Source organism: Melanotaenia boesemani, chromosome 7, assembly GCF_017639745.1.
Source record: "Melanotaenia boesemani isolate fMelBoe1 chromosome 7, fMelBoe1.pri, whole genome shotgun sequence".
Lineage (NCBI taxonomy): Eukaryota > Metazoa > Chordata > Actinopteri > Atheriniformes > Melanotaeniidae > Melanotaenia > Melanotaenia boesemani.
The window spans coordinates 26,246,604-26,263,073 of record NC_055688.1 but is presented as its reverse complement, the minus strand read 5'-3'; the positions used below and the strand labels follow the sequence as shown (position 1 = coordinate 26,263,073).

Genomic DNA, 16,470 nt, shown 5'->3' with positions numbered 1-16,470 from the left:
TACTCATTCAAAGCAATATATGAATAACTATGGAGTCTTTATTTTAAGTGGAACAGCTTAAGTGTGATAAAAAAAAGTTTGGACCTGTCTATCTCAGCGCAGTAATATGTTTTCGGCGATAGGTGGCAGTGCAAAAACAGCGGTTTGAATTCTGATGTGGAAAAACCGCGCAGAAGAAGAATTAGCTGTTCCTTTATAGCGGCAATGAAAGGACGTGTTACTTCAAATTTTAGCAAAACATAAGTCTACAATAGCGAGAAAAATCGGGTGCTGAGTGAGAACAAATAGCTTTTAAGAGAGAACTGTTTGGACCGCGTTCAGAAGATGTCTTTGGTCTGTGCAAGTAAGTAAAGCTGAATTCATTGATTTGACGGAGGCAGTATGTTAGCTAGGCACCGAGCTAATGCTACTAGCTGAAGTAGCTAACGTTAGCGGCCATGCAGATCGCCATCTACCAGAGACAGATTCTTAGCAATGTATTTGATCGTGCTGTTTTTGAGTTTGTGTGACATCCAAGCTATATTTGCACTTTTTTCAGTCTGCAACGAGGTACCGGAGCACCCGTGTATCTCCCCGGTGTCCAACCATGTGTTCGAGCGCAGACTGATCGAGAAGTATATCGCTGAAAATGGGACGGACCCAATGAACGGACAGCCCCTTTCAGAGGAGCAGCTCCTGGATATCAAAGGTAAATAAGACGTTACCCTTACATTAAGCCAAGAACTGCAACATGTGTATGTTTATATGTAACATTAATTATGAAATATTGATTCATAAAACTGGACTTTGGATTGATGTACGGCTTAAGATAGAAGTATACGGCATAAGTGCTATAAACATATTTTTAAACGGCTTTTTCACAAATGGTTTAATCAAAAGTTCAACATTCTTTACGGGAAGGAATTATTGCATTCCTCTGTTTAATAATAAGTTGCGTTTTCAGTTATTTTGCTAACCTGAAGATGTAAATAATACATGGTTTGGGTTCATGATGACGTAATACTTTATACATATATATATATATATATGTATACACCGATTATTTGAAGAGTGGGTTTCTATCAGCGCATGTTTTTGTTATGAGAACTTATGTTGAAAGTAGCTGAACAAAATAAGTATTAAACACATCAATATCGCCATTATTCCACTTCCTCCTGCAGATGTGTTTCAACATAGTCTAAAATGCATAAATTTTAAGCAAATGTAAGTTGTAATTGCTAATACTGTAGGTAAAAATTGTCTAAAATTCCCACAGATTAGAAACACAGTTCAAATCATATTAATACTGCAGACTGCACCACAAATATCTTATATTTATTTTATTGTTTTCAAGCCTCATGGGGGGGAGCATATGCATTTAAGCAAAAATGTTAATACTGATAGTGATAAGTGAGCGGTCAGATTACACAGCCAAGAAGTTAATGAATGGGTTTATCTGGACTTATGTTTACTTCCTTGTCCTAGTTTTTTTTTTTTTTTTAATAAATGAGCAAGAATAGAAATGAAAGAACATTTTTAAGTGGATGAAGTTTGAAGTGATTGAAGTTTTTGTCAACTTGTATCACACACTTACAAAAAAGGAAGAAACAGCATTTAAGCTTATTTTTTTTTTTTTAAAGTTATTTTTTCATTGTGTATTTTATTAATTTTACATTATAAAGATAATAAAACCGTGAGCTGCTGTTATGAAGCAATACAGTGATTCCGAGTCAAATGGCATCTCTGAAAACTGGGAAGCATTGCAAGCCTGAAAATAATTATTAAAACTGGTTAGACTGTTGAAAGCTGTTTATTTTGGAAAACCTTTTGGTCAAAATTTACAACTTTGTTTTCTGTTTCAGTGACACATCCTATTAGACCAAAGGCACCATCAGCAACCAGCATTCCAGCCATTCTCAAGTCCCTTCAAGATGAGTGGGTAAGTACAGTTAACCATTAAGAGAAAGGAGAAATCCACACAAATGCATCGTCACAGTGAAACTGCTTCCCAAAGCTCCCCTGTCTCTTTGAACTTTTTAAAAGAATATTTGTTTTATTTTCTTAATATTTTTGGTATTTTCCACCAGTCTTGTTTTACAGTTAAGTGAAGCAAAATGTACCAATCCTTTAACTGTGCAGACAATGCCATCTGCATGCTGCCGTGACTTATGTTTTTGTAAAACAGAGGAATACAATTTAAAACACTAAATTCTTTCTTTTCTGAAAGTCATTTCAATTGGGTCTCCTTTTTTTTGCTAGTTATTTTTTTTAAGTTTCTTTTTATGAATACATTTTAAAGCATTAATAAAAATTCTTTGACCCTGTTTTCTCTTGCATGTTAGGATGCTGTCATGCTTCATAGCTTCACCTTACGACAGCAGCTGCAGACTACTCGTCAAGAACTGTCACACGCCCTTTATCAACATGATGCCGCCTGCAGAGTCATTGCTCGACTCAACAAAGAGGTCACTGCTGCAAGAGAAGGTGAGTAGACAGCAGTTCTTGTGTATCCTGTACTGAATGACATTTTTCTAGTTGTACAACTAGAAATTGCCTTTCATATGATTGTTTGATCTGTTATTTGCTCCATATCAACTTGAGGTCATAGAAAATATTCTGTCTATTTCTTAGCTGGTCTGTTTGTTGTTTTGTTTATAGCTCTCGCCACACTTAAACCTCAAGCTGGACTGGTGGCCCCTCAAGCTGTCCCTGCCTCTCAGCCAGTTGCAGTTGTGAGTAACTGAATTAAAGTCTGTAAAGCTTTTCTTACTCTTGTTAAAAAAAAAAGACAACTATCATGTAGCTTTTGAGAACAGCAGGAAAATGTCTAATTGGCTTTCTTAGTCCTGTGTTAAATGTCTGGAGTAGTCATTAATAATAGTGCCATCACATATATGAACTTTTACCTTATGTTTATTTATTGTAGTGATAATTGCTGTTCAGGGTTTAAGGGGTCTCATTTTTATACCACTATACAACAAAACAATTAGATAAACACACTGATTTGCAGTGAGGGCTCTTGCAGTCAAGATCATAAAAGTGAACACAACTAACTTTTCTTTACAGAGACACACATTTACCTGCTGTTACATCACATAAAGACCTTCTGCAACTTGTGGATAGGCTATGATTGACGATCTTACCTGTCAGTAAAACAGCTGGCAGCTTGGTCTGTGTCGCTGGGTTAGGCTGATGTCTTCAATCCTGTCAAGAATAATAAATTTGCTTTGTTATCTGGGACTCATACCCATTAGAAGTAGTTGTCCAACACAGCCAGTAGTGTACAGAGTTTACAATCTTGTCATCTTGTACCAATCACAGGCTTGTTCCCTGACTGGCATTGGTAATGACTGGACTTAATTCTATGCTCATAGAGAGAAAAGGATAACCTGCTATACTGGAAATAGTAAAGTAAATGAACAGTGTTTATTAGTGGGCGCACTCGTATTTAAAAAAGAGAAGAAAAAAAAACAACACAAATTTCTGGGTAAAAAGGGCAAAAGACACAAAACTTCTTATGTCTTTTTCTGTTTTCCTCTAAAAACATAAATTGTGCATTTTGCTTTTTAGGGTGTTGGTGGAGAGCCTATGGAGATCAGTGAACAGGTGGGAATGACTCCAGAGATCATCCAGAAGGTAAGTTGGACCCCCCCCCCCCCCCCCCCCGCCTCTTTCTTTTTTTTTTGTTTTTTTTTTATGCCTTCATTAATCATTACTCTGCTATGTAGTGGTCTTAGCTTTTCTGACATGTCTTTTCTATTTACAGCTCCAAGACAAGGCTACCATCCTCACCACAGAAAGAAAGAAGGTATTGTGTTGCTTTTTATTCAGCTTCTTTTTAGAGGGTGTGATAATGACTTCATCTTGTGCTAACTCTATGTAGTTTCAAACTGTTGTAGCATACAGTATATTTTCACACTTCTTGTGTTTCTCCAGAGAGGAAAAACTGTTCCAGAGGAGCTGGTCAGAGCTGAGGATCTCAGTAAATACCGCCAAGTGGCCTCCCATGCTGTAAGTCTGGATGCTTCATAATCAGGAGACCACAACTGTTTGCGTAAATGAATTGATGCTCATAGTGTCACCATTTCATCTCGTTTTCTTCAGGGTCTTCATAGTGCCAGTGTGCCTGGTATTCTGGCTCTGGATGTGTGTCCCTCAGACACTAACAAAGTGCTCACTGGTACAATAAAGTTGCCTTTGATTTTGTATTTGATTTGTTAGCGTTCCAGTTCACATACAGGGAATCTGACATCAACCCTGGTATTTCCATGTAGGTGGAGCTGATAAGAACGTTGTGGTGTTTGACAAGAATGAGGAGCAGATTGTGGCTACACTCAAGGGTCATACCAAGAAGGTCACCTCTGTCATTTACCACCCATCTCAGGTGAGTCTTCCTCAAGTTCTATTTATTTACTATTTTTTAAAATATGTCAAAATTCTCATTCAAATCTGTTGTTTCTGTTCTTTGTGGTGTTTCCCTCTTTTCTTTTTCAGTCGGTGGTCTTCTCTGCCTCACCTGACACCACCATTCGTGTGTGGTCTGTCACTGGGGGCAACTGTGTGCAGGTAGTGCGTGCCCACGAGGCAGGTGTCACTGGTCTGTCTCTGCATGCTACTGGAGATTATCTGCTCAGCTCCTCTGAGGATCAGGTGTGTGCAGCTTCAAGACATACCAAACTTTGATAAAAACCAATGCTTCGCGGCTTAATCATGTCAACTTCTTTGTGTTTTATTTTGCAGTACTGGGCCTTTTCTGATATCCAAACTGGCAGAGTCCTCACTAAAGTTACTGATGAAAGTGCTGGCTGTGGTATGTGTTTTTTTTTTTTTTTTATGTTTGCATTTGAGGGTTTGAGTCGTCTTTCCGGTATTAAGGTTTCTGTTTGTGTTACAGCTCTCACTTGCGCTCAGTTCCACCCTGATGGTCTCATTTTTGGCACTGGCACTGCTGACTCTCAAATTAAGATTTGGGATCTGAAGGAGCGCACCAACGTGGCCAACTTCCCAGGCCATTCTGGACCCGTCACCTCCATTGCTTTCTCTGAGAACGGATACTATCTGGCCACAGGTGAGAAGCACTAACTGCAATTTTACACAATAGACACAATATACTTGTTAATATTTCATTTCTACGTCATTGAACTTTAAAGATGCAGTAACATTTTAAAAATTGATCAGACTTTACAATGACTGATGATATCTTGAAATTCTATCATTTTAGTGGTTCACCAGTAAATAGATTGGAGATCATATATTTAGTTGTACACCTTTGTCTTGATCACTATCAACATGGCTTGTTTACCAGGTGCTCAGGATAGCTCTCTGAAACTTTGGGATCTGAGGAAACTTAAGAACTTCAAGACCATCACTCTGGATAACAACTATGAGGTGAGATATATCTATATATATGTTTGGTTTTTTTTATGTGGAAAGGCTTTGATAATAATGCAAGTTATATAAGTGTGTTCACATACAGGTTCAAGTGGTGCTCTAAAGCTGCCTGAATGGAGGACTTTACAGCCATCGTAGACATTTCTCACCTGTTTAAAAAAAAAAAAAAAAAATGCCCGTCTTGGCTATGTAGCAGGAGGAAGGCGGATCAGCTAATTTTAAACTAATTAGACGAACATGTATTCAGCAGATGTTCAAAATAACAGTGATAGATTTTTTCAGACATTTTTGGTGTTTATGCTTGTCATGGTGTGGTCATTATGGTATGAAATATTTTCTCCAGTCAGTAAGTTGTAAAGTAGGGACGAGCAACTCCAGTCCTCGAAGGCCACTGTCCTGCAAGTTGTAGATGGTTTGCTGCTTCAACACATCTAATAAAAATGAAATTGATCCAACAGCTTAAGTTCTGTTAAATATCTGAAATGTGATTGTGCATTACTGGGCTGGATGGTGTGACAACCTAGACTCGTATTGCCTCCATATGATAGTATTTTAAGATTGTATCCATCTGGCCTGACCTTCGTTTTCACTATTTACAGCAAATCTGAGAAAAGCATAAATCTCCAGATAACAAAGAGAAGACAGTTTGCATTAATAACTGAATGATTAAATTGTGTTTTTCAGGTGAAGTCCCTTGTGTTTGACCAAAGTGGAACCTACCTGGCTGTGGGAGGATCTGACATTCGTGTCTACATCTGTAAGCAGTGGTCTGAGGTGCTCAACTTCACAGGTAAGATGGAAAATGACCATTTCTGTTCCGATGTTCTTGTGATACATATAGGTGATGTGACATTTACCTCAACTTTTCTTTTCACTTTGTAGACCATTCAGGATTGGTGACTGGAGTGGCCTTTGGAGAAAATGCTAAGTTCCTGACTTCTGCAGGAATGGACAGAAGTCTCAGATTTTATAGTTTGTAGGACAAAAGCAACTCAGGATAAAAAAAGAGGAGGATGGAATGATCTGTGTATCTGAACAGTCACTATTCTGGATGTTGTTAATTTTTAGAAAAGTACAAGAAAAAAAGCAAAACAAATAAAAAATATATGCAGTTAACTTCTTATAGTGTATTAGTCCTTATGCCCAGGAAAGATATCACATAAAATGATCTGCTATTTTAAATTACAGCTGCGTGATAAACATACCATTTAGTTGACTTTGTCAGTTTGAAATAAAAATTATGGGAAATGGGAGCAAAAGCCAGTGTGACATTTCTGTCCTGTTTGTCAGCAGTTGTAATGTTTTTAGTATTTTCCCTCTTTTTTTTTTTTTTTTTTTCTTTTCTTTTTTTTATTGGGTGCAAGGGGCTTCAATTGCTTGTGATAAAACTGCAGTGTACTCTGTTAAAAATAAAAAACTTGATTGTTACTGATCAACTTAGCTTCTTAATGTAGACCAGTTTCATTACAGTGTCTTTAGCATACAATGGAAATAGTGATCTACAGTAAAGTGAAAGAATAGCTGTAGATTGTTCACGTGTCAAAAAAAAAAGTTGTTTAAACCTTTTTTTTCAGTTTAATTTCTTTTTAATTGTTCCACTGAAACTCTTTTTGTTTCCCCAAGTGTATATTGCTCATGTTTTCTTATGTACTTGTTGCACCTCTGCCTTGAAGATAAAATAAAATATCTTTTTCAGCTCAAGTTACTTTTTTTAAGAATTTCTTCATATTCTACTGGTGTACAAAATGTTTGTTTCGCTACAGATTTCAGCTAAAAACGTCTGCTTGATTTATAAAACAAAAACGTGTTTTAATTCAATTTGTGTTTTAGCTTTGTTGTTAAAGCTGATGTTTGGCTTTAAGGATTTTTTTTTTCTGAGGTGCTAGAAGCTGATTTTTCTTTAACTATATTCTAATTTCCACATCACATGGAAACTTAATACATGAACTGAGTGTGCATATATCAAACATTTCTTCATTTTTGTATGTTGCTTCTGAGGCCTTTAGACATTTGATGTTACTTAAAGTTATCTTTCATTACAAATGAGCAAAATACATCAAGAAACATGTTCACAGTGCATTGTTTGATGTTTTGTGGCACAGTTTATTGGACTTTTTTTTTTATTATTCAAGCTTTTACATCACATACAAAGTATAACAGATGACAAAACATACAAAATAAATAAATAGGGGGGGTGGATCATCACGTTCTGCCAAAAAAAAAGGCTTCCAAATCTCCTGAAAGTAGGCTTGTGCATTGCTTTTTCCAAGATGGATCTGCTCCATCCTGGCTATGGAGATCTTCTCGTTCAGCCACCTTCTAAAACCCGGGGCCAAAGAAGAATTCCGTTTTAGTAATATATATATATATATATATATATATATATATATTAGCAGCAAGCATGCCTGTCTTTCATGGAAGGGCAAGGTTACTGACTGAAATGTGAAAGCTAACTGCCACTGTATAAAAATATTACCGTAAATCAAATTAATGGAAAAGAAAGATTTTAAAGTGGTCTTAACTAAACTGAAATTGACTGGTTATCAATCTGATGACAGTTGTAAAAATGAAGAATATGATCAGAGACACTAAATAATTATATTAAATAAAGTTTTCAGGTTTTTTGTGATGATAAACCCCTTTTTTTTAGATGTGCTTGGGTTCTTTTATGGTGACTCTTATGTAGCCAGGTAAATGTAAAAAGTATATCTTCATAAGATAAAACGATGCTGTATAATTGACGTGAAACTCTTAAATGTGACCTCTAATACCTCAAAGTTGTTTTGGAGTATACATGAATGTACTTATTTTCTTTCCTCTGGCAGCTTAATGACAACAGTTTGAGTATGTGAGTTATTTTTGTATTTTTATTAACACGCTTCTCCACTTTTGTTGTTATAACTAAGAATGGAGGAATTGGGGAAAACAATATGACCACACAAGCTTAAAGAAATTGTGTTGCCGCCATAACCGAAAAGCTCGACCCCTCGTGGCCAAACGAGGGAATAAACGTCATTAATCACGTGAGACTGCAGTAACGTGACTCTTACTAACGGGAAGTGCAAGACTAACGAACAGAACTTTGCATAAAACCCTAATCACAGTTTGTTCCGGCCTGTTTTCCCCAGTCTGTGCGTCGGTATCGGGCTGGACTACCTGATAGGGAGCACGTAGGAAACCTTTGGGAATCTCGGAGGCTGACAGGTGAGATATCTGACATTTAGCTTGATTTGGTGTTAACTGGGAATCTTTTTCATTTTACCTGCTGTTGTCATGGCAAACTTAAATCTTTCCCTATCTGTTTAGTCTTCGCTAACATTAAAAGTTTGATAAGCTTGATATTTACAGCTCTTGTTTTCATGACTTCACTTAACTAAAAATAAAAATTATTTCACCGACAACAATGTTGACATTTTGGGAGGTAAAACAGCCGAGGTTGCTCCTTAATGAAAATACAAGTTCCCTTTTCTTTTTCTTTCTAGACTCACTGAGATTTAGTCTATTTATAGCTATTCATGCTCCCTCAAGTTTCCCAGTCTTATTTAATTTTATAACTTAATTCAGAGTTGCAGTTCATTAGGTTTCTATCAGATGATTTCTATCAGCGAAGTCAGTCTGACTGTAATCTAGTTCAACACCACCCCTAACAGCAAGCTACAAAACAACAATAAACAAGAAACAACAGCACAAGTTATATGATTTTTCTTTTTTGTTTGTTTCGTTTTCATTTTTAAGAAAACAAAAATCATGCTTGCATTCATGAAAGTGGGACTGTAATTACGAAACTTGTGTCAAACTGCCATAATTTCATCATTATGTAAGCTACCACATGCCAGCTGCCTTAATATTTTTTATGCTCATGTATAGGAATGTTTTTTGTATGTGTGCACATTTGTATGTTTGTGCATTGGTGGATGATAAAGGTCACACCAAGAAAAACCAAATCATATCACTAATAGGTTATAATGTCGGCACAAACCGCCAGTGCAAGAACGGTAATTCCCACCTGGTCATTAGAGTCAGGAGGGTGTGAAGGTTCCTCTTTTTTAGTTTCTAACAATAAACTTCTCTATCAGAGGTTTTTCCTACTCCACGTGATATGCCCTCTGCAATCTTTCTTCTTCTTTTTAAGTCCTTTACACACTGCATCTCCCATCTTTTCTATCTCAATATTGTTTCTCATTCTGTTCTGAACTCTTGTACATTGTTTTTATAGTCAGTTTTTAAAGGACACTTGTTTGGACTTTCTTCCCCTGTGCTGTGCAGGCAGTTATGGGATCCATGTTTCGAAGTGAGGAGGTGTGCCTGGTGCAGCTTTTTCTCCAGTCTGGTTCAGCCTATAATTGTGTCAGTGAGCTTGGAGAGCTTGGGCTGGTGGAGTTCAGAGATGTGAGTAATTTATAGTCTTTCTTTTTTTTTTTCCCCCATCATTCATCATCTTGTGGGGCAAAGCTCAAAGAGCATAAAGGTGGGGGTTACAGAGGTATTTGTTACTTGACCTGTTGGTTATGGATTGTTTTTAACTTTACTTTCATGTACTTCACTCATAATGTAAATCTCTCATTTTCTCATATTCACAAAAAAGTAAGAACACACTGGGTGATTTCTTTTCAACTGGGTGCAGAACCCCATATCTGAGTTGATATGATGAACTTGCTTTGAATCTGTGAAAAACAGCAACATTTTCCTTCTCCTCTTCTCTCTGCTCTGATGTTTCAGTTAAATCCCAACGTGAACGCCTTTCAGAGGAAGTTTGTTGGTGAGATCAGACGATGCGAGGAGCTTGAGAAGACTTTTAGTAAGTATTGACTCATTTTTCCACATGTGTGTTTCCATCCATGTTTAGTCTTCATCGGTTTTGTTATGATTTTCCATCTGCCATCTCTGACATACTCTGTCTGGCCTACAGCCTTCCTGGAGCAGGAGATCAAGCGCTCCTTAACTCCACCTCTGCAGGGTCCCCTCGCTCCACCATGCCCAATCCCCTCGGCCCCGCAGCCACGAGAACTCATCACCATAGAGGAGGAAAGTGAGAGGCTGGCCAGAGAGCTCAAAGAGGTGAAAACAAGGATGAGATGTTTATTGTTCAGGGGGCCATCACACTGGTATATACTCATAGGAATAATGTGTTGATGTGCATGCGCATTCATGTGTGTGTGTGTGTTTCATCCCAGGTGTCCAGGAACAGAGACAGCCTTCGGGCTCAGCTGACCCAGCTCTGTCAGTACAGAGGAGTCCTGACCAGAACACACTCACTTACAGCTTCACAGGTAATTAGAAACTGAACAGCTGCAACAGTTTTTGTCTCCTAACATTTTTCTTTATAGTAGAAGATAAACCAAAAATAAATCTTTGCTTTGGGTTGATTGTCAGGCACCACTACCTGTGCTGGAAAGCCATGGCCTGTTTGATAACCGCCAAGATGTCCACCTCAGGTAAGTCTATGGTCAGAAATTCTTATTGAGAATTACACTTACTATTGAGATTTTCATGCCGTCATCCACAATTTACAAATTTTTCCTGCATCTTTTCTCCCTCAGTTTTGTAGCAGGAGTGGTTCATCCTTGGAAGGTTCCATCTTTTGAGCGGTTGCTGTGGCGGGCGTGTCGGGGTTATATTATTGTGGATTTTAGAGAAATGGAGGACCGACTTGAGCACCCAGACACGGTGGGCACAAAGAGAGGGATCATGGTGGAAAGAAAATCTGTGATTTGTCTCATCTGATCAGTTCCTGATGTCTTACTAGAACTGTTTACTGTTTGGTGGTTTTCAGGGTGAAATGGTGCAATGGACGGTGTTCCTTATTTCTTTCTGGGGAGATCAGATTGGACAAAAAGTCAAGAAGATATGTGATTGGTGGGTAAAGTTGTGCATCACACAAACACACACACACACACACATATATATATATATATGTGTGTGTGTGTGTGTATATAATTGATTCCCACATTCCTTTTTGATCTTCCTAACCCTGATTTCATCCATTCTCTTCTTTGCAGTTTTCACACACAGACATTTGCATACCCTGAAAGCCCTGCTGAGAGAGAGGAGATACTACAGGGGCTTCAAGGCAGAATTGAAGACATCAAATCAGTTAGTGGAGTTCTCCTTTATAGAGAATTTCCTTGTTGTTTCTGCATCTACAAAGTCACTATCTTTTACCTTCTTTGTGAAGTCTGAAAATAGTAAAACAAATCATAGAAAGGTCCCAGTAATCTGCATTTTATGATTTCTTTTACAAGCTAAATATTAGAACACACTCCTCTCTTTCAGGTGTTGTCACAGACAGAAACCTTCCTTCAGCAGCTGTTGTTGCGAGCAGTAGCCATTCTGCCCCAGTGGAAAGTGCGGGTCCAGAAATCCAAGGCAATCCAGATGGTGCTGAATCTCTGCAGTCCCTCTGTCACTGACAAATGCCTGATTGCTGAGGCTTGGTGTCCCACTGCCAAGCTGCCTGAACTGCAGAATGCCCTCAGAGAGGGAGGGGTAAGATGTCACAGCAGCGGACACGACTGCAGATCAGATGTGACATAAATGACGAATGTCTCCTTCTTCCTCCATCCTCAGAGAAAGAGTGGGAGCGGGGTTGACTCCTTCTACAACCGACTGCCTTCCTCCACACCTCCACCTACTCTGTTTCCCCTCAACTCGTTCACAGCTGGTTTCCAGAACATTGTTGATGCTTATGGAGTGGCCAGCTACCGTGAGGTCAACCCAGGTACATTATCAAAAGTTTTCAAAACAAAGGATTTCCTTAAAGTGAAACTCAAAGAAAGCTCAGTCATGCAAGTATTCTTCTAAGTACTGAGTAACGTCCTTTCTGTCATTGTCCTGCAGCGGTGTACACCATAATTACTTTCCCCTTCCTGTTTGCGGTGATGTTTGGGGATGTGGGTCACGGTTTATTGATGTCTCTGGCTGCCCTCTGGATGGTCCTTGAGGAGAAGGACCCCAAACTTAGAAATAATACCAATGAGGTAATTATAATACTGGTTATATTCCTGTATTTTTCTTCGAAGTTTGCATTACAATATCAAAACAATAGATCTTAAGGCAAAATAATTTGTGTATATACACACCGCAGTTTACCTTATTCTTCTTTCCTTGAAGCCCTTTTTATTGTCCAGAGATAATTGAAAACATATCACTGATCCACTCCAGAGTTTGAATTATAATCAGAGCTTTTGTGGGATTATTCAGAACAAGTAAAGTTAGGGGGAAATTATATAATTAAATAGTGTAACTGTTTACTATAAGATTTTTGTTGAATTAAAAAACATGCAGGATCCAAGAAACACGATTTTGATCTTGAGCTCTAAACTGTGAAATGAGTGCCCTTCCTCTGTGTTTTAGATCTGGAGGATGATGTTTGGAGGACGGTATCTGATTCTGCTGATGGGACTGTTCTCCATTTACACGGGGGCCATTTACAACGAGTGCTTCAGCAGAGGCATCAGCACCTTTAGCTCTGGGTGGCATGTCAACCCCATGTTTAAAAAAAACATATGGAAGTGAGAACAGTTTATTCAGTCATGCTAGAAAATCTTTTTTCACCTAGTCTATTTTCTCCAAAAATCCGCACACTCTTCCTTAAATTTATGTTATCTCTTTTAGCTCGTCAGTGCTGGCCGAGAACCAGTTCTTATCAATGGATCCTGCTGTACCTGGTGTTTTTTCCAGCCCCTATCCTTTTGGAATTGATCCGGTATGACAGTCTCTTTAATCACCTTTTAATCAAAACAAACAAAACTGCAACAAACTGACTCCAACTTTTTTTTGTGTCAGATTTGGGGCCTGGCCAACAACAAACTAACCTTCCTAAACTCATACAAGATGAAGATGTCAGTTATCATTGGTGTCATTCACATGACATTTGGTGTCTGCTTGTCATTCTTTAACTACTGGTAGGTCAGCATGTTTCCTTGGTCTGCTTTGTGTAATGGGTATGCAAATGTATCATGGTTTCCACATCTCTTTTTTCCCCCTGGTTGTTGTTTTTTTCAGGCACTTTGGTCAGATGAGCAGCGTGTTCTTCGTGCTGATCCCAGAGTTGTTCTTCATGCTGTGTCTGTTTGGTTACCTGGTGTTCATGGTGGTCTTTAAATGGATTGCTTACACTCCTGCTGAGTCCAAAATCGCTCCCAGTATACTGATCCACTTCATAGACATGTTCCTGTTCACAGACAACCCCGAAAACCCACAGCTCTATACAGGGCAGGTGTGTGCTTGTTCATAACAACCTGACATTTAATGCACATCAAAGTTTTTATATTGTAGTTACCTCATAGGAAGCCACTGGTTTCTATTTTATTTTCTTCCTATAGCATGAAAAAAAACTTTTAGATGTCTGCCACATTACCTTTTATCAAGTTTATTGAATAGGTGACATTGCAATTGGAATATTTATAAGATGAAATTAACATTATTAATGTTAGTTTTTATTAAATTTAGCTGACATTTTAGATTTTTATGTACAGATCTTAGATTTGACTTTTTCACTGTTTTTACTTGTGTACTCAGGATTTTAAAGCATGTATGTAAGCAGATTAGTTACAAACCTCAGATGCCATATTGTTTTTTAAGCACATGAATGCAACAAAAAGCTTTTCAGATACACAAAAACCTTTGCTTTAACAACATTCACGAGTGACAGTAATGCCATTTTTAAATGGCAGATGTCTAATAGTACCCAGTCTTAACTTCCTTCAATGAACTTTTTTTTTTTTAAACTGTACTAGTATGACAAGAATGCAGAGGCAACTTGTGAAAATAGTGATGTTGTTTAACTTGTCCTTCTTTTTCTGTAACTCTCTACTGTTAGCTTATTGTGCAGAAGGTGCTGGTGGTGCTGGCTCTGTGTTCAGTCCCAGTCCTTCTGCTGGGGAAGCCCATGTGCAAATACTTCAGATTCAGGAACAGACGGCGTCAAATTGTGAGTCTCTGTTTGAGTGACCCTTGTCTTTTCCTTTTTTTGTTTGTTTTTAATCTACATTAAGCTACATTTTTCTAATAGATTTTTAATTCTCTGTGACATCAGGAAGAAGAAAGACGTCCGCTGGTAGCAGACGACGGCTCTGTCAACACTCACCAGGGGGAGGTGGAAGGTGGAGCTGCAGAAGAGGGGGTAGAAGCAACTGTAATTGAATTTATTAAACAGATTAAATGTGATCACGGATGCACCCGTGCTTCTTGTTTAACAATTTGAACTGTGCTGCCTACAGGAGTTTGATGCTGCAGATGTGTTCATGCATCAGGCTATCCACACCATAGAGTACTGCCTGGGCTGCATCTCCAACACAGCATCTTACCTGCGACTTTGGGCTCTCAGTTTGGCACACGCACGTTAGTGCTGATGCACACAAACACAACGTCCTCATTCTCACGTGGTGCACACAAGACTTCCTCTCTGGAACCAAACATATCCATGAATGTCTCATTCATACATTTGTTATGTTTCTTTTCCAGCTAGCTGTGCTTCTCTGACAGTGAGCTATTTGTGTCTCCACAGAGCTGTCAGAGGTGCTGTGGGTGATGGTCATGCGTCTGGCCCTAAAGTGGGAGGATTATGTGGGATCTGCAGTACTTTTTGTGATTTTTGCCTTCTTTGCTGTGTTGACCGTGTGCATCCTCCTGGTTATGGAGGGGCTCTCAGCTTTCTTGCATGCGCTCCGTCTGCACTGGTAAGGATGAACATACAAAAAATGAAAGGGGGAAAAATTGCTTTATATATTTCAATGTTTATCCAGGCTTTGGTTGTCTCCAACCTTACAGGTGTTCACAAGAGATTAGCTAGAATTAGATCAAATCTAAGACAGTTATGTAAAACAAACAGGCTGTTTCACATATTTTGTACATTAAAGATGGTGGATTATCTAATTAATCCAGGGATTCTTCTAGAGACTTGGTGTGAACAAACTTTGTTGCTCATGTCTATTTTCAGCAGCATGGCAGTCTTCAAATACTTCATGCAAACTGAACTTAATTGAGTATCCAAGGAGAAATGGGGTACATCTTCCATAGTTAATACAGCTATGCAAAATAAAATAAATTTTATTTCAGCCATTATATTTTGGTATTTGATGCATATGATAGTTTTTTCTGTGAAGTTGATTATTTACCAAACTATTCTTGTGAAAGCTTTGGGCATCCAATTAGATGATTTTGTGATTTTAATGTATTTTTTTGTGAAGAAGGAATGTAAAGAAATAGTGGGCGTACAAAAGTGATATTTTTGGTGTCAATGAAGACTGACTTTGCTCATCTGTCTTACAGGGTGGAGTTTCAGAACAAGTTCTACAGTGGATCAGGCTACAAACTGAGCCCTTTCTCCTTCACATCTCTGATCAATGCTTCAGCTGCTGTATGATTGGCCAAATGATTGCCAAACGGTTAAATTAACTTATGTATCTGTGTGTATTCTATTGTTTTTACACCATGAAATGGTTAAACAAACTTGCACAGTGATTATAATAAATGATAGACTGGTAATTTTTGCAGCAGTAGAATGACACCCTGCATAATGACTTATAAAGAAATTTACATTGGTTTCCCCTTACTAATTTGTACTCAGTATTATATGCTGCTGTCTAACTGTTTTGTCAGTAGTTTGGGAAATATTTGGTAATCATGTACTTTCACTGTATAAACATTTAATACACAAAGTAATTCAGAAAAGGGAAAGTACATCTAATTATGGGTCTGTTTTGCAGTTTAAGGGAACTTGTGTTTGACTAAATGTTGTGTCTTGCCTGCAAGAGTTGATGGCAGTGAACGATCTGAATGATTTTTATAAACCAAAGATACTTTTTCATCTTCTCATGTCTTCCTAACACATCACACCACAGCTATTTATTCATAGTTCGGTGTTTTCTGGTGCCTTACTGGGACTGTATATATTATGTATTTTGGTCAGATTGCAACTGCTATTATTTTGCCACAACTGTGTACAAAACCTTGCAACAGACTTTTATCTGTTTTCTTCTTTTTTAATTTTAATTTTTTTGCCAATCAATACTATAAAAATGATCAATTATGAGTTGAAATAAAATTGAGTTTCTTGTTGAGTCTTATATGATGTAGTTCATTGAACAGACTGTTTAC

At 38.0% G+C, this 16,470-nt stretch overlaps 2 protein-coding genes across 3 annotated transcripts; both read left to right on the top strand.

Annotated features, from left to right (window-relative positions):
* The first annotated feature begins 168 nt into the window (after positions 1-168).
* On the top strand, positions 169-7,071 carry prpf19 (pre-mRNA processing factor 19). Its single transcript, XM_041990809.1, has 16 exons — positions 169-343; positions 539-688; positions 1,842-1,918; positions 2,322-2,463; positions 2,638-2,711; positions 3,550-3,615; positions 3,746-3,787; positions 3,916-3,990; positions 4,084-4,159; positions 4,254-4,363; positions 4,474-4,629; positions 4,720-4,789; positions 4,874-5,047; positions 5,285-5,367; positions 6,055-6,160; positions 6,253-7,071. The coding sequence occupies exons 1-16, from the start codon at positions 325-327 to the stop codon at positions 6,348-6,350; spliced, it is 1,518 nt and encodes a 505-aa protein (XP_041846743.1). The 5' UTR covers positions 169-324; the 3' UTR covers positions 6,351-7,071.
* A 1,344-nt stretch (positions 7,072-8,415) lies between these two features.
* On the top strand, positions 8,416-16,439 carry LOC121642989 (V-type proton ATPase 116 kDa subunit a3-like). Of its 2 annotated transcripts, none has more exons than XM_041990099.1 (21): positions 8,416-8,574; positions 9,637-9,759; positions 10,090-10,168; positions 10,280-10,428; positions 10,545-10,640; positions 10,744-10,805; positions 10,911-11,037; positions 11,144-11,226; positions 11,370-11,463; positions 11,644-11,856; positions 11,938-12,088; positions 12,208-12,347; positions 12,724-12,881; positions 12,985-13,075; positions 13,156-13,274; positions 13,375-13,588; positions 14,192-14,302; positions 14,408-14,494; positions 14,592-14,712; positions 14,879-15,050; positions 15,643-16,439. In XM_041990099.1, the coding sequence occupies exons 2-21, from the start codon at positions 9,643-9,645 to the stop codon at positions 15,734-15,736; spliced, it is 2,478 nt and encodes an 825-aa protein (XP_041846033.1). In that variant the 5' UTR covers positions 8,416-8,574; positions 9,637-9,642; the 3' UTR covers positions 15,737-16,439. The 2 variants fall into 2 exon arrangements, with proteins under 2 accessions (XP_041846033.1, XP_041846032.1); XM_041990098.1 differs by having other exon boundaries at positions 14,408-14,506.
* The last annotated feature ends 31 nt before the right edge of the window (positions 16,440-16,470 follow it).

Coding starts and splice junctions, on each gene's coding strand:
- prpf19 (XM_041990809.1), top strand. Junction 3,991..4,083: donor GCCAAGTGGCCTCCCATGCT/GTAAGTCTGGAT, acceptor CGTTTTCTTCAG/GGTCTTCATAGTGCCAGTGT. Junction 4,364..4,473: donor TCATTTACCACCCATCTCAG/GTGAGTCTTCCT, acceptor TTTCTTTTTCAG/TCGGTGGTCTTCTCTGCCTC.
- LOC121642989 (XM_041990098.1), top strand. CDS start 9,643: ATGGGATCCATGTTTCGAAGTGAGGAGGTGTGCCTGGTGCAGCTTTTT. Junction 10,169..10,279: donor GGAGCTTGAGAAGACTTTTA/GTAAGTATTGAC, acceptor TCTGGCCTACAG/CCTTCCTGGAGCAGGAGATC. Junction 11,857..11,937: donor ATGCCCTCAGAGAGGGAGGG/GTAAGATGTCAC, acceptor CTCCATCCTCAG/AGAAAGAGTGGGAGCGGGGT.